Raw genomic sequence first — 22,277 nt, 5'->3', positions numbered from 1 at the left:
GGAAACCCCCTCAGACCTATAAAACATGTTACTGCTTGTATCGTGGTCGACTCCAGGAAGTAGGCCGGTGACCCCATTTATGGTAATGAACCCTATAGTCTGCAGGAAAATATATGGCGACAGCCGCGACACATTTAGACCCAGCTGTGCAATGGGGACTTAGAAGCCATTGTCCAAAAAGAATGGTTGACAATATGTCACACAGAATCTCATGATGAATCAATAGACAGGCTTCTTCACACATACCATCTGACATTCCATCACACCCAGCAACACCAGCATTGGAATCTGACTGGAATCCTGTTGGGTTAGTGGTGGAAAATATACTTACATTTTGTGTCTTACAAGTATCAATACTGCAATATAGAAATAATCCGTTACAATTTACAAGTAAAAGTCCTAAATTAAAAATGCACTTGAGTAAAAGTACAAAAGTATTGGCATCAATATGTACTTAAAGTATAAAGTAGGTTACTCATTATGCAGAAAGTCCCATTTCAAGTTGTTTTTATGAAAATCTTTTGAGAATAGCAGATCTACAACCTCACAATGCATCTCAATAATGTTTGTAGATTGGTTAATTTTAAAATAATGGCCGAAATGTATAGGGCTGAAGTGGGTAATGTATGTAATCTAAATCTACAAAGTAACTAGTAACTAAAGTTTTCAAATAAATGTAGTGGAGTAAAAGAAGGCTACAATATATAGTGGAGTAGAAGTAAAAGTACTGAAAATTGGAAACGCTCAAATAAATGACTCTGTCTGTCTGTGTGTGTCTCTCTCTCTCTCTCTCTCTCTCTCTCTCTCTCTCTCACAGAGGAGGATGAATAACATGTTTTTTTTCTCATTCTCTTTCATGTCTCGCTTCACTTAGGCCTTAACCCTTAACCGACAGACTGCGTGCTAAGTGAGAAACATCTCCACCATACTATCATCAAACGACAAGCAGCAGCAAACAGCAGCCTCCGTGTAAAATGTGTCTGTCCCTTGCCTTCCCATTTCATCTCTCTGTTTCGTCCACAGGGTTGAAAGTCTATCTGCAAATTCCTGGATGAACATGAAATTATTTAAGCAGTAATTGAATTTGAAGCATTTCACCCCCCCTTCTCCGACCACAGACCCCCGGAACAATCGTCCTCATTCATCGGGCTCCCATTGGCCTCCGGATGCTAGTCAACATGCACGCCAAGCCAGAGTGCTCGCTTGCGCACACACTCCACCCAACATGGCACTGTACCGCGCTATATACAATACACATTGTTTAGATAGTTTGTGGGGCCAACTGGAGGGCTGCGACTGCGAGGGTATTGCACGTTGGCCCACAAATAATTGGAAAACACTAAGATTAACGTACAAAGATAATAGCCTATACTGTATAAACTTAAAAAAAGAGCACAAACAAACAAACAATCAAATAAATACATAAAATAAATAAATAAAGTATTAAACAAGTATTGCTTACATTTGACCCTATAGGTCCTGTGAGACCTATAGTTCTTTAAAAAGCACTGCAATATGAATTTCATGCATCCCAAATAGGGTTTTTGTTTGTTTGTGGTTGAATCATTCATGTCTTTTTGGGGTTTCGGGTCTTCCAACATCATACCCCTCACTCAGGTGACCCAGCCGGGGTGATCAAGCCCCGACTTACGTCCCAGTAGCTACCCTCGATCAGTCCCATTAGGGAAAAACCAGGGCCACACGTGGACGAAATTGTCAATATTTAGTCTTAGTTTTAGCCATTTTTCGTTTTCATCAGTGAAAATGGTAGCCGACGAAACATTTGTCATCATTTTAGTCGACAAAATCAACACCAATTAGTTCCATTGATAAAGGCCAGAACACATTCAATTGACCGATCGATCATCGAAACAAATGTGCATTGAAAATGCCCTCGGACCACCCGTCGGTCCAGAAAAGGTTGGGATCCGTTGAGATAAATGCAATGCTTTTATTTGACAACATAGAGTTAGAATTGCCATTCGATACAGAAAAACTAAACAAAACAATATGCAGTGGTGTATAAAGTACTCACATTGCTTATTTATTTATTTTTCTTCAAATGGCCGAAATGTACAGTATAGGGCTGAAGTGGTTAAAGTATGTTTTGTAATAATAATCAAAATCTACAAAGTAACTACTAAAGTGGTCAAATAATTGTAATGGAGTATATTGTAATAAAGTACAATATACCTCAAAGTATTACTTAAGTACAGTACTAAATGTAGTTACTTTCCACCACTGACAATAATATGGCTGTTCAGTAAACAGGGGTTGATTGAGAATCAGTCTGCAATGAGAAGATTCAAATGAGCAGCCTGATTTATGCAGTAATGCGTAACTTGTACAGCTATAAATGAATGTATGAGCATACATTTGACCCTAGGCCCTGTGAGACCTAGTTCTTTATAGCTCTGGTTCCCAAACAGCGGGTCGGGACCTGTTTTTAGGTCATGGATTTTCCTACAACAAAGGGACAAATAAATAATATATAATATTTAAGAAGTAATGAAAATAGCCGATCTACAACTCACAATGTGGCGTGTAGCTTGTAGGAATACTTTGAGATCTAGCTGTACTTTCTGAAATGTCTAATATCTTGTAATATATTTGTGTTTATATCAGGACGTCATTGGAAAAGAGAGCTGGCTCGCAATTGACCTCCCTGAATAATTAAAGGTGAAAGGAAAAAAAGTGATCTGATGGACCCCCTGATGGAAAAAGGGCCATCAGTGGCCGAGAGCAGGATTCACTCTACAAGTCCAGATCTGGACTATGCGGACTGGATGGAGGGCTCGTCTGAGGACGACCTAGACTAGAGAGAGCTGTTAGTTTGACTATATTCGGTCCAATGTTCCCCCCCAGAGATGGGATACTAGCGTTTAAGTGGTTAACAAAAACACTGCCCCCCCCCCCCCCCAGATATTTGTGTGCATAAGAACAAAAAATACGCTATCTCTCTCTCTCTCTAATACAAACACACAAATACCCGAGGGAAAAGAAGAAAAACACAAATGCACGTGCACAAACAGATGCTGTGCAAAGGGTGCACATAATGATGGGCAAAGATGCATAAACAAGAAGTGACAAACAGGCAAACAGAGGCACATGGCAGCACATGTTTATAGTAGCCTACACACCGGTGTACTGAAGTACTGAAATATTTGACTTAAGTAAAAGTATCAATACTGCAATATAGAAATAAAAGTCTGCAATTCAAAATGTACTTGAGTAAAGGTACAAAACAATTAAAAAAGAAAAAAGAAAACTCAACATGTTCACATTCAACAGATACACACATTCATGCATGAATGTGCACACCCACTCGCTCACCTTCCCACACATTCATATTAGAATGACTGCTGTGCACGTATCATTCTATGTGTATGTATGTGCGCGCACATACACACACACACACAGTAGAATGACCACTCCGCTCACGTGCTCTCACACGCACGCACACACACACACACACACAGTAATGAGCATTCAGAATGGCAGCTAATCTTTGTTAATTGCATTAGCAGTCACCTATCCTACTGACTTAGCCCAGAGCCGTCCTGTGTGTGACACGTGCACAGGGCACGAGAGCAAGTTAAAGACAACCAATCAGACGAGTGCATTCACTACCACACACACTCACTGGACCCTATACTCACTTTGAGAAGCCCTGAGCTAGAGAGTTCAGACAGAATTTGCATACAGCGCCCCCTGTGTGTCTGCCAGCTAGCTAGTTCATACCTTACTGAGCATGTGCAGGAACCCAAACATATCTCAGAACTCTCAACCAAACCTCAGGTCACTTACAGTATGACACTCAGGTCATTACAGTCATGGGATTCACCATGGCTCACCATGGCTACTACTAGTAGTGAGGTGCACGCGTGGCAGGGCTTTCTCTCATTCTAATACAGCCAGAAAACCACCTTCTGGCAGTCAGCTCGGTATAGCGTGCCTCGCTATAGTCATTAGACTCCCAACCCACCGTATATGGTATTGAATACTGCTGCCACTGTTTTTACAACAACTGCAGATTACTTTTTTGTTACACACAGTTACAGATAGCAACAGGGAAGCCGCGCCATTATTGGACCCCGATTTGGTTTCTTTTCTCTCTCTCATTATTCGATTTTGTACTGGATACTTTTCTAGTTTGAGTCATGGCCCATGTTTGCTCTATGGCCGTTGATTTAATGGCTGGTGATTTAATCAACAGTAGCTTGTTATTAAATTAGATGTTCAATATTTGTTGACCTCTATGTCCTTTACACACACAATCTCTCTCTCTCTCTGCCAGAAACCACATAATGGAACATCTATACCCATACAAGATTTGTATTGTTAAAGCTTAACAGGTGGCCACTGGAGGGGCTGGTGCTGGGTGCCAGATGTTTTGGAATAACCTGTACGAAAAGCTAGTAGATGTTTACAAATAATTATTGAAATTATAATTGTGTTGCTTTATCACTGCGTATGGATGTAGGCTACTCAAGATACAGACAAAAAATTCCAAACGTTTCGGCACGAGCCCAGAACCCAAAAGAAACATTTGGTTTCTTCCCATGACACAAATGTACAGAATTCATGAGTTAAAAACTTAACCAGTATTTCAAAAACAGTGAAAATCGAAGTAGAATTGCAGCTTATTAACAGCAATAACAAGTGGAGTGTTTATTTTGCGCTATGATACCATCTATAATGGTAAAGGCCCTAATGTTACTAGAATCAAGACAACTACTGCATTTATGGGAGAAATATATCCGCCACATGATCAAATAGGCCTTCGTCTATACAGGACGACAGTGTGTATACTTTAAAAATCAAATAGGCCTTTGTCTATGATGATAGTGTATACTTTAAGCATATAGACAAAGACCTATTTGATCTTTAATGTAAATCGCTCTGGATTAAGAGCGTCTGCTAAATTCCTAAATTGTAAATTTATATGATGATAGTGTGTACTTAAAAGCACAGGCCTTCATCTAGGCTATATGATAGCGTGTGTACTTTAAAGCACAGGTCAGACCTATTTCTTCACACTTGCTTTTAGTTGATTTTTAATTCTGTTGTTATTGTCGTATTATTTTAATGTTTTTATGCTTCTCTTTTTTTCTTTATTGCTCTGTAAAGCACTTTGAGCTGCATTTCATGTCATGAAAGGTACTATACAAATAATTTAAATTTTATATTATTATTATGGGACCGAGCCTGAAAGGAATTCTACCCTTATTGTATTTGTCAATTTCTTTCTTCTCCTTCCGCCACAAATAGCAGTTCTGACTGAAACGTGCAGTCGGTTTCCACAAAACTGGCAATATGGTAGAGGGCCATGCCCACGAACATTGGCCAAAAGGTGGCGCTATAGCACTCAATTGAAAATGCAAACATTGAACAGGCATAGCTCATGAACCAGTTGACTGTCGGCAATAGAACTTGGATACGCATATGCATCTCCTCATGCCAAACTACTTTTATGTTCTGACATTTGACCTCTGACCTTTAGTCTTCCACCTTTTTGAATTATATGAAAAACAGTTAAAATCGATCACCTCATGGGATCTTTGATCAAAATGCACAAAACTTGCTATACGTGAACTTTGGACCAATATCTAAAAACTGGTGTCTCGTTTTTTTGTTTAAAAATTAAGCTTTTATGATCCAATGAAAATTGCACTTTAATGAAAGTTCTTCTTCTGACCCTAATACTGTACATACATGCAGTCACATACACTTGCCTCGTCTGTCTGCCTCGTCTTCACCGATGAGTAAGGCTGGGAAGGAGGCTAAACACACATTGTCTTGAACCGGCAGCCTTGTCTGTAGAAATGTGATTTTGTGATGAGAGTAATAAAAAAGCAATTAATAGCGCAAAAGTCCAACTTTTTTTTTTTATATAGACACTCAACTCTCATAACGATGTAAATCAATTTAGACAAGGGAGAGGGGAAAAAAGGAGACAGACAGTCATTAACCGATTACTTCAAGAATGTGGCGAATTACAACCGCTCATTCTCTTGGTAGAAATCATTTTGGGATGAAATTCCTTAAATGCTTGTCATGACCGATGTAGTAGCTCTGTCCTTTGTGTACTCAATGTATTTGACATCGTAGACTCTGTAGTTCAATCTCACCCAGACATGCCTTCTTTTTTTAGGTCAGAGAGGAGACTACATGTGTGCACATCTTGTACCTGTATGCATAGGCCAGGTGCTGGACATCATGGCAAGAAGGTTCAAAACTGCATTAATACATTACATTTTGGGGGCTTTAAACCAGCATGCAGATGTTTCACCTTCCCCTCGTTTCTTTTTTAGGTCACCAGAAAATGTATACATACACAATATGTAAACATTGATGCAAATGAAGACAGTGTGCTTTATTCTAAAATATGTTGCTTCAGAAACAATGCACAGTACAGTCCAATACAACACAACACAGTACAATGTTAATTTAACTCAGTGTACAAATGTTCCCTGGAAGGAATTGTGAACGGTGCTTGACTACCAGATTGAAACTAATCAATGCACACAGGATGACTCAGACTCCCGATGAGTCATCACACACACACACACACACACACACACACACACACACACACACACACACACACACACACACACACACACACACACACACACACACACACACACACACACACACACACACACACCATCTCATTCCGGCCAATCACAATTTGCATCCTCACCTTCGTCTTCAATCATGCAATGTTTGTATTTACACAAACACTCAAAACTGTCCATTCATTGTCAATGGCATCCAATGTTTGTGTTGGGACGATGTTTGTGTTTACACAAACCCTCAAAGCTGGACATAGGAGGGGCTAGCACCCCTCAAAAAAACGTGAGTACTTTTTCCACCACGGCTTGAGTGTGTGTGGGATGTGGGATGGTGGATTTATCCTGTGTGCATCGGTTAGCTTGTGTCGCCACACCCAGCTCAGTCTAATTACATCAACTCAGGCCAGGCGTGAATGCATAAATCAGACCATCACCTACCCTACAATTACAAATGCCAATATAATATCTCATGGTTCCACATAATCACTTACAAAAGTAATGCTCTGCAACAGTAGTTTTGCCTGGTATTTTACTAGAACAATAATGTTATGCTGAGCAGTCATTCGGGACCCAAAAGTAGGTCAGGTCTCAGGAGATGTGACTGGATAGCAGACAAAGATCTTTAACAGAGGAATGTTGGGCAGAAACATCTTATCTCCATATTCAAACTTTTTGTGCTTTTTGGTAATTTAACACCTGTGTGAACTGAGCGGTGCAACTATACGTACTGTACTGTATTACTGTACTGTACTCCTAGCCTCTGTGTGTGTGTGTGTGTGTGTGTGTGTGTGTGTGTGTGACGCTGCTCAACAGTGCCATCGAGTTGTATTGCAGAGGTGTTTCAGCTGTCCGTGCTCGGGCACAGAGACAGACACACATACACAGGGACACACACATATGCGTATTGGAGCGTAGGCACCGCTCCAAAAAAAGAACATGGGTTTAAGTAGCCTTGTCCTCAGGCAGTGCCTACCGTAGTGTGCTGCACACCGCTTCACATTGTGAAGCCAGATACACTTTACTTTCATAGGGATAACCGTTTGTCTGGGGGCGGGGGGAAATGTTCACCAAAAGAACAAAATAAATATATAATGGTTCAGAGTAGTAGAACAGTGAACATGACAGGATTCCAAAAAAATAAAACATAATTGAGGCTGGTGTGCTCGTCAGTGTGTACATCAGTCAGAATATTAAGTGTCAACTGTATATGCCTGAAATGCAAGGTGGCCCAATCCGTCTTTTTAGCACAGCCTGAATGCTAGCAGTGACACTGTGCCAAATAGAGCTGTCTGGAGATGTGTGGTTAACCGTTGACACCATATTGGACTAGTAAAAATGTAAAGAATGCAACATTATCGCCATTGCTGGAAAAATTGAATTAAAAGTTGCAAACCAACATTTGATGACTCCAGAACAGTCTTGTTAACACCCTAGGCGGCATAAACAGAGTTCTCCGTCCTATCAAATAGTAATGCTCGACACTCAGGACGGAGATTAATAAAAGGACGGAACTTTATTGATATCAAACTGGAGCGCATCACTCCACAGGCTGGGAGCGCCTGTTGGGCAACATTCAATGTCATTTCCTGTTGGGACGTCATCCAAAATGTTCCCCCCCATTTTAGCGGAGGAGATCGAAAATCATAAAATGTGGGGGTGTTTTGGCTACATCTAGCTACTTCAGCTACAACGCCTGGTGCGTCGCTAAATGTGCTCCGTTGGTGCAAATCGCTGGGCGCTCTGATTTAATGGTCTAAATGCCCCCGGGCGTTCGTGGTGTTAATAGTAACTTAATTCATAAAATTTGTCTCAATATTATTTCATGGTTAGATGCTTCCTTCTGCGGTTTCTAGTGCTGGGGAGAGAGAAAGAGAGATGGGAGCAAGCGCTGGAGACGTGCACGCGCACGAGAGATAGATCAGCAAATGAACCTATAATTTAATCCGCTGATTAAATCAACGTCCATAAAAGAATCAGCTACGCCACAGAGGCGAGAGCATAGTGGAGCAACAGACTACAAAAGTAGCCGGCACTCACAAAACTAAAGAATGAGAGATAGAAAATAAGACGGGGGCTCTTATAGGGGCCATGTACACAGACAATATGTTTTTCTTTTTTAGCACAGAGGTGCTTTGGATCATGTCCACAGTGCTTCTTAGCAAGCACACGGAGCATTCAAACCTATCAACAAGTGACATTACTGACCAGGGCTCCTATTATTTTCTCCGCCAAAAACAATAACGCTGAAATTCGATGCTTAGCAATGGGGAAAGGGGCGGTCTAGTGCGTCTTCAGCATGGATTGGACATGCATGCCAGTGAGGCATCAAATTCGGAAGCGATTCGATCAAATCGCGGAACCCCTTACTTAGTCCACTTTCTCCCAGGTGCTTCTGTGTTTAATCCTAGTAACAACAACATTACATGTATAACTCATTAGTTAGTAGAATTGTTTCAGTCTGTAGTTTTTTCCCTGCCACTGGATACAGCCGGGATTTTTATTTTAGACCCCAAAATTCATCCCAAAATGAACCGGAAGCAAAATCGGCTAAAGATAATTTGGCCACCATTTTATATAAGTCATTAATATTTAATAATAGTTAATATTGTAACCGCAAGGTAGCAACAATTTAGTAATTAGCCGCTAACATCCCGGTTTTGATCAAACACCTCAATCTGAGAATGGATTCTGAGAAAAAAAGGGTTTTAAGATTACGGTTGTAACGGCAGTGGACGAGGGGGAATCATTTCATTGACGGACCACAGACGAGGCGAGCATTTCCCTGCGACGGGGACCCTGCTAGACGGTGGATATTTATAAGAGACACCCCAGGTGAAATCATGATTTTTCTTTTTTTTTTTTTTTTGCTATTTTGCTTCCTAAACATGTTTTCTTTCAAACTAAAGCAAAATACACATTAAAAATACAGATTTAGATGTTTAGTTGGATAGTTTATTTTAGCCAATGACAGCTCGTTTTTCGGGGTGAAAAGCCACCATCTCTATTTTCATGATTGGTTGTTGGTACAAAGGAAGTGACCATATTTGGATCAGACCACAGTCAGCTTGAGGTCCAGACCTTTCCAATGATATATGCCATTATATGTTGTTGCCAAGGTTTGGATGAGATATTTTGTCTCAAAATAGTGGCTTCAAATAAAACGTTTTGGAATTTTACAATACAAATCTTTAAAGGCCGTTTTCTCAAAATGAGTTTTCCTCATACTTGGGACAAAGAATCTCCACTTCAGTTGAACTCACATACACCAAACTTTCCAGTCTTATTCATAACTATATTCCGCAGACATTTACACATGGATTTGTTGATATATCATTCACAGCCTGATTTACATCACATTTTATACCAAAAAAATGCCGAAAATTGGGTTTTTTATGCCTGTTGACACTATTTTCTGATTTGTTGAGTGATAATTACAGATATCAAAAATCCCATGTGTAATTTTCTTTGTCTCTAATGTGTCAACAAAATGAAATGATAATTTTGAACCTGGCTTTATCCGATCTTCAGATTTATCGTCCCGAAATGTATGTAAATTAGCGCATATAATGCCTAATTTGCATATTTAAACATATAATTTCAGAAAACTTGTAATACAAAAAATCTTAGTTTTAATATAAGTAATCAACTGGAGAAGTTTCATTGTGATAGCTATTATTTAACTTTTTTTCCCTATTCACCTGGGGTGTCTCGCCTTAATCAAAATTAAAAAAGTTGTAAAAAAATTGTCATTGGCTGGAAAATAGTTTGAAGGCAGTTATGCTGACAGTTGGCACCGGCAAACTTTTTCTGTGGCTTCCCTGTGCAATCTGTAACAGTGTGAACGATGTCATGCCATTGTCATCTATAAGACATCGGAATGAGTCTGCATAGGCGTGTGGAACTCTATATTTGGGCAAGACTTTTGTGTGAACTGTGGTTAGCGTAGCGGAGTCATCTGACCTGTGTATTTCCCTGTGATAGGTCTCTGGATGACCCCCAGGCTGTCTTAATTCAGTGGTCCAAACTGACAGTTGTAGTTGGTGAACGAAGATAAAAAATATTAATATTTTCTTTTAGAGTTAGAGGCCATTTACAAGTGCAACTGTAGACTAAGCTTCAGTTCTTAAAAGGACCACTTTTCAACCTTTCTTCATATAATGATTTTGTCCTCACTAATGCTCATTATTTCTGTCTATTTGGTTTGTGTCTCAGAGGGGGGCTATGAACAGTTCAGAAACTACCAATGACATGATTGGTAGGTTTGGTCATTTGGGCGTTAGCCCCTCCAGCATCGTTTTTTTCCCCTCTGAATTATGTCATGTGGCAGCCAAGTCTATGGACTTTTAAAGTTTGTTTAGAGCCATTTAAACAGAAGACAGCCAAGTCTATGGACTTTTAAAGTTTGTTTAGAGCCATTTAAACAGAAGACAGCCAAGTCTATGGACTTTCAAAGTTAGTTTAGACCACTTTAAACAGAGGACAGCCAAGTCTATGGACTTTCTGTTGTCTGTTTAGAGAAGACATTTCACTTGCATTGATAATAAATCGCACTCGTGTGAAGTGAGGGACACCTGGTAAAGTTGGTTTAAAGTGATCTAAACAAACATTAAAAGTCGCTAGACTTGCCTGCCATATGACGTAATTTCGTAAGTTGGAAGACCTCAAAAATCACACCCAGTGTGAAGTGAGCGGTGCCTTTGATGAGTTGATCCGCCGCACCCACAATCAAGTACATGACGTCATAGTCATTTATCTTGACTTGAATGGGAATTGGGGGCAGAATCTTTTGACCCACTGTTTGGGAACCAGTGCTGTACAGTAATGCCTGTGGCCTTTCAGGTAGGCGGGGGTCCGTTGACATATCGTAGCGTCCAGTGGAAGCTGGGTGGTAGTCTGTTGGCGCGGTGGCAGTCGGGCTGCAGCAGGGCCCACAGCGGACAGGCCAGGAGAGCTAGCGCTAGCGCTGCGGCTACCAAGAGGTAGATGAGCGCTGGGGGGCGGGGCCACCAGGGAGTAATGGAACCTTTGGAAATCCTCCTATGGATGGATTTCAAATAAAGACATTTTAAATGATTGTATGAATTTTAAACGCAACAAACAAACAAAAAGGAAATTGCGTGAATAAAAAATATTAATAATTAAGAAGTAGTGAAAATCTACAAGCTCGTAATGGGGCACAAAGCTTGTAGATCTGCTAATGTCACTAGTTTGGGTCCCGGGCAAACGTCTCGACCAGAAAAGCTTGGGAACCGTTAGGGCCGATTCATACCGCTGTAGTGCCAAAATGATTTCGGCTCGTCAGAAATTTTAAGTAGCACCGAAGAGACGACTTTAGGACCTAAGGACATATCCATCTCACCGCAACGTTTCCACACTGCCGCACTAAGAAACATGTCAGTGAGGTATAGACAGACATGAAGCAAACATAGATTATAATACTATTATAATTATCCCAGGGTGACATTATTGAAATAGTTTTCTTACAGTTGTTGCTTTGGTAGTTCAGGAACTTTGACCTCTTCAAGACCAGGGTGCTCCTCCGACTGAAAAGAGACGCAACAATTATGAATCTGCTCTGCTCTGATAGATCATTATTTTTACACTGTTTATATACATTCTGTTAACCCATTTAAACTGGGAAAGCATCAGTGCCATTTTAGATTTATTCGCGTATTTGAAAATAGCAGATCTACTGTACAAGCTCATAGCGCGTTACTAAGAGCTTGTAGTTAGCTATTTTTGATTTGTTTGTTTGATTTTTTTTAAACAAACACATTTTCTTTGATTCTGGAGCGGTTCCTGGAACAAGCTATTTTGAGATGGCGGTCCGCTGACAAATACGTATAATTTTGGGGGTCCTTGACATGTCATTTAAGCACTGTTGATATTATAGCAGCATATGTTTTTCATGAAACCGTTTCACATCCAACTACACTAAACGCAGATAGAACAGTTTCACATCCAACTACACTAAACAACGCAGATAGAACAGTTTCACATCCAACTACACTAAACAACACAGATAGAACAGTTTCACATCCAACTACACTAAACAACGCAGATAGAACAGTTTCACATCCAACTACACTAAACAACGCAGATAGAACAGTTTCACATCCAACTACACTAAACAACGCAGATAGAACAGTTTCACATCCAACTACACTAAACAACACAGATAGAACAGTTTCACATCCAACTACACTAAACAACACAGATAGAACAGTTTCACATCCAACTACACTAAACAACGCAGATAGAACAGTTTCACATCCAACTACACTAAACAACGCAGATAGAACAGTTTCACATCCAACTACACTAAACAACGCAGATAGAACAGTTTCACATCCAACTACACTAAACAACGCAGATAGAACAGTTTCACATCCAACTACACTAAACAACGCAGATAGAACAGTTTCACATCCAACTACACTAAACAACGCAGATAGAACAGTTTCACATCCAACTACACTAAACAACGCAGATAGAACAGTTTCACATCCAACTACACTAAACAACGCAGATAGAACAGTTTCACATCCAACTACACTAAACAACGCAGATAGAACAGTTTCACATCCAACTACACTAAACAACGCAGATAGAACAGTTTCACATCCAACTACACTAAACAACGCAGATAGAACAGTTTCACATCCAACTACACTAAACAACGCAGATAGAACAGTTTCACATCCAACTACACTAAACAACGCAGTGCAAGAGCATCAGGGGGAGCTTGTGAGTAAACGAAAGTTTTGAGCCTAGACTTAAAACTAGTATATATCATGGGATCTATTGAATGTGAAGGGGGAGGTAAAAAAACTGACATATTGAGCCAATGACATATCGCATGGCACACAGTATAGTACCCCCCTTCACATTCAATAGATCCCGTGATCTTTTGTGGCCAAATGTAATTTCCTGGGGTCTAGTAGGACTATAGTAAATAGCAATAAAGAAATCACCGTAAGAATTTGTAAAAAGAAATACATATTTAGCCACTTGTTCGAATGCCCCCGCCCCCCTGTTAAAATTAGCTAAAATCGCAAAAGAACAAAAGAAAGCAGCACATGAAAAAGACTCATCTTTTACCTTCTCTAATAACAACCTAACCTGGTTGAAAAAAACTAAAGTTGTCCTTTAATGGGTTAAAACATAACTCATCCACACACGCGCACAACATTTGTTATTGTGGCCTATATTTATAATTGTATAATTATAAAGTAATTGCATGATGATATTTCTGGCTCATGTGCTGATTTATTGGTGTGGCTTTCATGTTCTCATTCAGCCTAGTGGCTTTGGTGGAACTGCTAGCATCTGAGGTTAGAAGAGAACCAGAGCTAATAGGCTAGGCAGGCTGCAGGACAAGAACTGCTACTTGGGAAATACACACAATGGAAGTAGGGTTGCCAACCATTCGCCGTTAAATACGGAATCGTCCCTTATTTGGAAACTAAAAGATGTGTTCCTTATTGAGCTGATAAGGGACAGACCGTTAGTTATTTTCTTTGGGGGGGGCTAGCTAACTAGATTTGTGTTTTTCAACTGTTTCAACTTGTAAACGTCCTTGAATCTTAAAGGAATGGAGATTACCTGGAACTGTTAGCTGGCCTTTGTACAAAATGTTCTCTTTTATCAAGGCAAACAATATGAGAAAAAATATATATCTTTCTCCAATGTTTGTTTATTATTTCTTTCCCTCTCAATGGAACAGGTTATATGCACTCCACAAAGGGTTTCAAATGGTTCTTTAGAAAATAAACCACCTGCTTATTTTATAACCATTTGCTTATATATTATATATAGCTCAGTTTGGTTGGGACTCAAATCATAGTTTTTCTTCATCTCCTCAATTAACTTTCGTTATTGCCATATAAAATATAATAATTGTTGGCATGGTGAAACAGCGACAAACTAGAAAGGCACAATTCTGGGGAAATTACAAGTGTGGTTGCACCGACAATATAAAGCTTTAAGTCTTGCATAAGTACAGTATGATGATGATGATGTATTGACCCACATGACATCACAGGCACTGAAGAACACAGGCAAAATAGAATAGCCAAAATTAAGTTTATACAGAATGACTAAATAAAAATCACTCCTAAGTGAGGGGCACTCTTATTATCATACATCCTCTCATTTCAGCCAATCACAATTTGCGTCCTCACTTTTGTCTTCAATTGTTTCAAATACTCAAAACTGGGCATAAGAGGGGCTAAATAATTTCATAACAATATATTTCAATCCACGCACGCACACGCACACACACACACACACACACACACACACACACACACACACACACACACACACACACACGGAGTGCCACTGCCAACAAAATCTCTGTTTCTGTGTGTCTGTCTCTCTCCCTCTCTCTCTCTTGATGTCCTCGCTGCAATTACCGTACACATTACAACCACACGTAATATCTCCCTGCTCTCAGAGACTCCACGCCTCACTCTCACGTGACTCTCTTTAGCTGAAAATTAAACCCCTGGCACGGTGAAATTAAACACAGCACAGATTTGAAATGGAAATGGTCTCTCTGCGCTGTGAGAGGATTTCTATCACTCTGCTGCCTGGTAATGGAGTCATGAACAGCCCCTCCCCACTGGAGCTGAAGCACAAACAAACTTTTAGAGACTATATGATCCTGAATCTCTAAAAGCAGACATACTGTATGTATAGTCATAAGTTAACTAGCCTGCTGCTGTACTGTCTGCACTTGGCACACAGGTACTTGTGGGTGAAATAAAGGCACTTTTCAACTGGAGCCCAACAGTGTGTGAACTACTTTCAAGTCATGGTGTGGGTTTGCATGTGTGCGTTTTTGTCTCCACCAGGCCGAAGGTGTGGCAGAGACTATGTTTTGCACCCTGTCTGTCAGTCGGTCCATCCGTGAACAGCTTAATCTCCACGGCACCTTTGGCCTGATGGCAGCAAAACTCCCTGGATGCCAGAGCCTCTGCTCCAAATTGTTCAGATCGGCCACCAGGAGGCAGATTAAAAAAGATATATATATATATATATATATATATATATATATATATATATTCACAGTATGTAGAATGGGTACATTTCAAACAAAAGCACAGGTCAATATAAAAATAGTATAAAAATGTGATCTAGACGGATCTGTCCGATTTTTCCTATCCATTTTCCTTTTCCATCCAGATTGGCTTCTAAAGTTGCTCCGTTTTGAACAAAATGCCTGATACAAGACGTGATACAATGCCAAAATGTATCACGTACGCAGCCTGCGGTTCTCGAGAAATCTTGCACGTACATTCCCACTAGGCAGAGGAAGAAATGCCACTTGAACATTTTCCAATCAGCCTGATGGTGGCTCTATAACAGACACATTCGGGTTTATATACCTACAACTGCACAGATCACATTGAAAGACTGCATGCAGACTCCCTACAGGCCAGGGGAAAAAAACGTTTTGTCTTTTTTAGCACCAGCGATCCTCAACTCCAATGTCTACCGCACAGAGATTATAATGTTCCCAGGCAGGCCAACTGTCCAGGTGGACTGTAACGATATCAAAGCCCTGGCACAGCATGACCCGGTAAAGGCCCGGAGGAGAAGAGACACTTCCACAGTAGAGATCACACACCCCATCAATGAGCTGGATAGTGCACTGCCTCACTTGAACCCACCCAACAGCTGCAAAGAGCAGCGTGGCCACCTCAAGGAGTACTTTAACACCGCCTTAAAAGAGAATTCCACCCTAGCCGTTTTTTACTGAATTCTATTGATATTGTGTAGGCTATATTAAACAAACAAATATATAAATATATATTGGACGTTGTAGGCGTCACAGCCTGGTGACGCGGCTACTCCATGTCCCACAGCAGACAGACAGCTGTCGCCTGGATCTTCTCTGTCTTCACCATAGGGTCTTCACTAGCAGATTTCTTCTCTTGGCTACTCTTTATAATTATTTTCTTGTTTTTCGAGCTGGTGGCTGCATTCAGATTTTCGCCTGCTGCTCCGCCATTTGTAAACAAGATATGCACATGCACACACTCTACAGTGGGGGAATGTGCAACAAGCCAACAACACGCGCACCAAGGCCCGCCCCCGCTCCATCATGATTGATCAAGACACCAAAACCGAAACTAGGGTTTTTTGACCCCAGGGGCTCACTGGGGGTAGGGAGGAACTCCTTATATGGTCAGCGCACTCTATAGTAAGGGGTATTAGCATTGGTGATACAGTATCTGAATTAAGTGAAATCACAGATTTAATATTCCTTTAAAAAAAGCATAATTTCATTCGGTCTTGGTGGTCTGCTGCATGTGATGGGAGCTTTTCTGCTCTTGTCAAATGAGCTACCTCAGACCACGCTGTGCTCTGATTGGCTAGAAGCTAAAAGCCAGAACCCAGCAATTAGAAGCTGTGTCAAAGATACGCTTTCACGATCTTTGGAACTTGCGATGCGATAGCGAACAAATCATCAAAAAGACCCGCGAAACACCCACATTTTGTTGAAATGCCTTTTTCCACAAAGGAGCACTCTTTTTCTTCACTGGCCATATAGAACTGGTTACCCCAGCCAAGAATGTAGATTTAAGAATGTGTTTTGTGTCACAGGAAACGGGTCGCAGACCCGTGCCGAACGTTGCGATCGCTGCTAGAGCCGACTCGGCGCCCTTCGAGTTATGTACCGTAGGTACAGGTACAGTATCGTAAATTATTCCCTCCCAAAGTTTTCACATTTAGCAATTGTGAAAAACATTTAAGAAAAATGTATGCAGATAAACGCCCGCACAAATGGGCATTGTTAGTCATGCATTGCAACTGTATTTTGTGTGATGTCAGGACAGCCTATATAAGATGAAGATTACTGTTTAACATGCACAGTAGTACAGAGAGCCAGTGAGACAACTTATACCAACAACTCCACCATCGCCCCAGGTTACCATCTAACACCGGGAGACACACTATAGTGCCACCACCTGCATTGTCAACCAGTAAGCATGACCACCAGCGAGGCCAGCATTCAACAGCCTTTTGCCCATGTGGAGAGCCCATGCAGCCCAGAAACTGCAGCTTCCACAGGGGATAAGAAAGTCATTGCAACAAAAGTCTTGGGTACAGTGAAGTGGTTTAATGTCAAGAATGGATATGGCTTCATCAATAGGAATGATACCAAAGATGCCGTTTTTGTACACCAGAAGGCCATTAAAAAGAACAACCCGAGGAAGTCCCTTCGCAGTGTTGGAGATGGAGAAATTGTTGAATTTGATGTGGTCGAAGCGGAGAAGGGAGCAGAGGCTATCAATGTCACTGGCCCAGATGGTGCTCCCGTTCAAGGGAGCAAGTATGCCCCTGATATAAATCACTCTGGACACTACCGCCGCAACAGGGGCCCTCCCCGTGACCAAGTCTATATGGACAACTACCAGAGCAACGGTGAAGGTGAATCCAGCAGCAAAGGACTTGACCACACTCGTGGCCTTGACCACGAGTGTGAAGACGCTCCCGCCGAAGCAGACACCCAGCACCAGCAGCGCCCTCCTATCCTGGCGACAAATAGACACCACGGCCGCCGGGCCATGCACACCAACCCACAACAAGGAGAGGTGACTGAGGTAGACGAAGGTGACGAGAATCAAGGAGGTCCAGACCAGGGCAACAAACCGACGAAGCAGGGCAACTACAGAGCCCCACCGCGTTTCAAAACGAAGGGTCCCAAACCGCTGTGGGAAGGAGAGGAGGGCAAAGAGGGCCAGGGTGGCGAGGCAGGTCAGAACTACCAGGAGCAGCGCAAGTACCGCAGGCGGCCACATGCCAACGGTGGAAAGAAAGAGGCCAAGACAGGAGGAGGCGAGTCAACTGTCGAGAACACATCTGCTCTCGAGGCCCAGTAGGCCGGGGCAGAGTAGGAAAGAAGGAGCACCAGCAATCCCTTTCAATGTCAGAATACGCATCCTATGTGTGGAATCCCTCTTTTAGCCATGATTTGGCTTTACACAGAACTATAAAGCTCAAATACACTGTCTCCACTTTCTGCCTGGGTCATCATCAAGGCCACCAAAACCAGTGATTCTGCAAACTTGCACCTTAACTCTGACTGTGTACAAAATGGAACCAAATAATGTGATGGGAGCTTTTCTGCTCTTGTCAAATGAGCTACCTCAGACCACGCTGTGCTCTGATTGGCTAGAAGCTAAAAGCCAGAACCCAGCAATTAGAAGCTGTGTCAAAGATACGCTTTCACGATCTTTGGAACTTGCGATGCGATAGCGAACAAATCATCAAAAAGACCCGCGAAACACCCACATTTTGTTGAAATGCCTTTTTCCACAAAGGAGCACTCTTTTTCTTCACTGGCCATATAGAACTGGTTACCCCAGCCAAGAATGTAGATTTAAGAATGTGTTTTGTGTCACAGGAAACGGGTCGCAGACCCGTGCCGAACGTTGCGATCGCTGCTAGAGCCGACTCGGCGCCCTTCGAGTTATGTACCGTAGGTACAGGTACAGTATCGTAAATTATTCCCTCCCAAAGTTTTCACATTTAGCAATTGTGAAAAACATTTAAGAAAAATGTATGCAGATAAACGCCCGCACAAATGGGCATTGTTAGTCATGCATTGCAACTGTATTTTGTGTGATGTCAGGACAGCCTATATAAGATGAAGATTACTGTTTAACATGCACAGTAGTACAGAGAGCCAGTGAGACAACTTATACCAACAACTCCACCATCGCCCCAGGTTACCATCTAACACCGGGAGACACACTATAGTGCCACCACCTGCATTGTCAACCAGTAAGCATGACCACCAGCGAGGCCAGCATTCAACAGCCTTTTGCCCATGTGGAGAGCCCATGCAGCCCAGAAACTGCAGCTTCCACAGGGGATAAGAAAGTCATTGCAACAAAAGTCTTGGGTACAGTGAAGTGGTTTAATGTCAAGAATGGATATGGCTTCATCAATAGGAATGATACCAAAGATGCCGTTTTTGTACACCAGAAGGCCATTAAAAAGAACAACCCGAGGAAGTCCCTTCGCAGTGTTGGAGATGGAGAAATTGTTGAATTTGATGTGGTCGAAGCGGAGAAGGGAGCAGAGGCTATCAATGTCACTGGCCCAGATGGTGCTCCCGTTCAAGGGAGCAAGTATGCCCCTGATATAAATCACTCTGGACACTACCGCCGCAACAGGGGCCCTCCCCGTGACCAAGTCTATATGGACAACTACCAGAGCAACGGTGAAGGTGAATCCAGCAGCAAAGGACTTGACCACACTCGTGGCCTTGACCACGAGTGTGAAGACGCTCCCGCCGAAGCAGACACCCAGCACCAGCAGCGCCCTCCTATCCTGGCGACAAATAGACACCACGGCCGCCGGGCCATGCACACCAACCCACAACAAGGAGAGGTGACTGAGGTAGACGAAGGTGACGAGAATCAAGGAGGTCCAGACCAGGGCAACAAACCGACGAAGCAGGGCAACTACAGAGCCCCACCGCGTTTCAAAACGAAGGGTCCCAAACCGCTGTGGGAAGGAGAGGAGGGCAAAGAGGGCCAGGGTGGCGAGGCAGGTCAGAACTACCAGGAGCAGCGCAAGTACCGCAGGCGGCCACATGCCAACGGTGGAAAGAAAGAGGCCAAGACAGGAGGAGGCGAGTCAACTGTCGAGAACACATCTGCTCTCGAGGCCCAGTAGGCCGGGGCAGAGTAGGAAAGAAGGAGCACCAGCAATCCCTTTCAATGTCAGAATACGCATCCTATGTGTGGAATCCCTCTTTTAGCCATGATTTGGCTTTACACAGAACTATAAAGCTCAAATACACTGTCTCCACTTTCTGCCTGGGTCATCATCAAGGCCACCAAAACCAGTGATTCTGCAAACTTGCACCTTAACTCTGACTGTGTACAAAATGGAACCAAATAATTTGTACACAGTCAGAGTTACAGACCTGTAAGGTCCCTGCACTTTGAGAACCACTGCCCTAACACGCCTCTGTCCCAGACATCTACTGTAAATGTTGACTTGAAAGAACCCACCCATGGGACGACAATGGTACGTAATGGATAAGGGCATCGCTCACCATTGTCGCCTTTTTTTTTTAAACAAGAAACATCAACGATTTGAGCAATAAGAAACAGATTTAACTTTTCCCCTCAATATTTTTGTGACAGCAACATTTCCCCTCAATATTTTTGTGACAGCTACAGAACATTTTGGTGTTCCGCTTAAATAGTTTCCTCAAATGTCGTTTTTTCCCTTTTTTTTCATTTTTGAGGGTCGCATTCCCAGCTTTGTCTGTCTGTGTACCCCATAGCGATTATTTGATTGGCTGAGGGCTTAAAAAGATAAAAAGTGAGAACAGAAAAGTGAGGACGCCAAAAGTAATTGCCCGGAATATGATGTATGATGACAAGAGCATCCCTCACTTCACAAGTGTGATTTTTTTTTTACGTCATGTGGCATCCAAGTCTATGGAGTTTTTATGTTTTTCTTATTCATTCATTCCCTCGTGACGTACAAAAGCAAACAAAAAAGATGCCCCCCACTTCACATGAGTGTCGTTTTAATAGTGGACATTCTAACATAAAAAATGTTCTTTCAAATAGATTATAATAGTGAACTAAACCCAGAACTGAGTGAAATGGAAACACTTGCCCTAGAAATCAGCCATTAAAAAAAATATAAAACCCCAATTGAGTATCAAATTACTGAAGATTAATTGAACCTATAGGCTCAGATATCCAATTGGAAGGGTCCATAATTAAGTTTTCCCTGAGTGCCAGACAACTGACATGTTGAACAAAGGACACAGCAAGACAAACACTGCACTATCCACATCTGTGCTTGAAGCAGAGAGCAAGGCTGGGGAAGCCTGAATAAAAAGCTTAGCAAGTGAATGAAAGACATAAGTTCGGGGCCCATGACCCATGTCTTTCCAACCCATTTCGCTAGTCTAAACTGGCTCCGGGTAGAAGACAGAGTTAAGCAATTAAAAATGGGTTTGACATTCAAAATTCTAAATGCAGCCTTGCCCCCAATGCCCTCAGTACCGTAAAAAAAATGAGTGACACCTACAGCCACAATACTGGAGCGGGACAATCTGTTACCACCCACTTTCAAAACAAATATGGGTAAATTCTCCTTCTCCACTCCACTGCAGTTCACTTACATCTTTTAAAACAGGCCTAAAAATCCACCTTTCAGCAGGCCCAAGGGACATGAAATGATCCTTCCCTCTTAAACAGGCGACCGACCACCCCCTTCCATTTCCCCACTCTGTACATACAGTTTTGTTTTCTTGAAATTAAATTTAGATTTTTTGTTGTTGTTATTATTCATGTCATGTCTATGAATTGATTGCATAGGGCCTAAATGGAAACAAGACCGCACATACTTTTTTTGGGTGCTATCCCTTTTGAACCGAGTGATTGGCTGAATTCTCTTGCTGATTTTATATTTATGTTCAATAAACTTTTCAATCAATCAATACATTATTTTGGTAGAGGAAGCAAGACAGGAATGAGTAACCACATCCCCGGCGTATCTCAAGACATATATCCGACCGAACAGGTATGCACGTTTTGCAGAGAACGTCCTCTCACAGTTTGTCAGATCAGCGTATCTCAATATATGCATCCCTGGACGTCGTCTTCAATATTACGTCATACTGAAGTCAATTATGTGGAGATCCCTGAT

At 41.9% G+C, this 22,277-nt stretch overlaps 3 protein-coding genes across 3 annotated transcripts in view; 2 read left to right on the top strand and 1 right to left on the bottom strand.

Annotated features, from left to right (window-relative positions):
• Positions 1-11,049: 11,049 nt before the first annotated feature.
• Positions 11,050-22,277, bottom strand: part of LOC308321528 (nesprin-2) — a 56,436-nt gene continuing 45,208 nt past the window's right edge. Inside the window, exons 12-13 of the mRNA XM_080772462.1 lie at positions 12,063-12,121; positions 11,050-11,615 (exon numbers count right to left, since the gene is read on the bottom strand). Coding sequence (XP_080628588.1) covers positions 11,414-11,615; positions 12,063-12,121 — 261 coding nt within the window. The 3' untranslated portion in view covers positions 11,050-11,413. The remainder of the gene's footprint in view (positions 11,616-12,062; positions 12,122-22,277) is intronic.
• On the top strand, positions 17,579-18,472 carry LOC308321214 (Y-box-binding protein 1-like; the record flags this gene model as incomplete). The annotated part of the gene is made up of 1 exon (XM_080772054.1): positions 17,579-18,472. The coding sequence occupies one exon, from the start codon at positions 17,579-17,581 to the stop codon at positions 18,470-18,472; it is 894 nt and encodes a 297-aa protein (XP_080628180.1).
• LOC308321213 (Y-box-binding protein 1-like) lies at positions 19,383-20,276 on the top strand (the record flags this gene model as incomplete). Its single annotated transcript, XM_080772053.1, has 1 exon — positions 19,383-20,276. The coding sequence occupies one exon, from the start codon at positions 19,383-19,385 to the stop codon at positions 20,274-20,276; it is 894 nt and encodes a 297-aa protein (XP_080628179.1).

This window comes from Protomyctophum bolini, assembly GCF_963924005.1.
Source record: "Protomyctophum bolini genome assembly, chromosome: 9".
NCBI classification, from domain to species: Eukaryota; Metazoa; Chordata; class Actinopteri; order Myctophiformes; family Myctophidae; genus Protomyctophum; species Protomyctophum bolini.
This window is presented reverse-complemented; position numbering and strand designations above follow the sequence as displayed.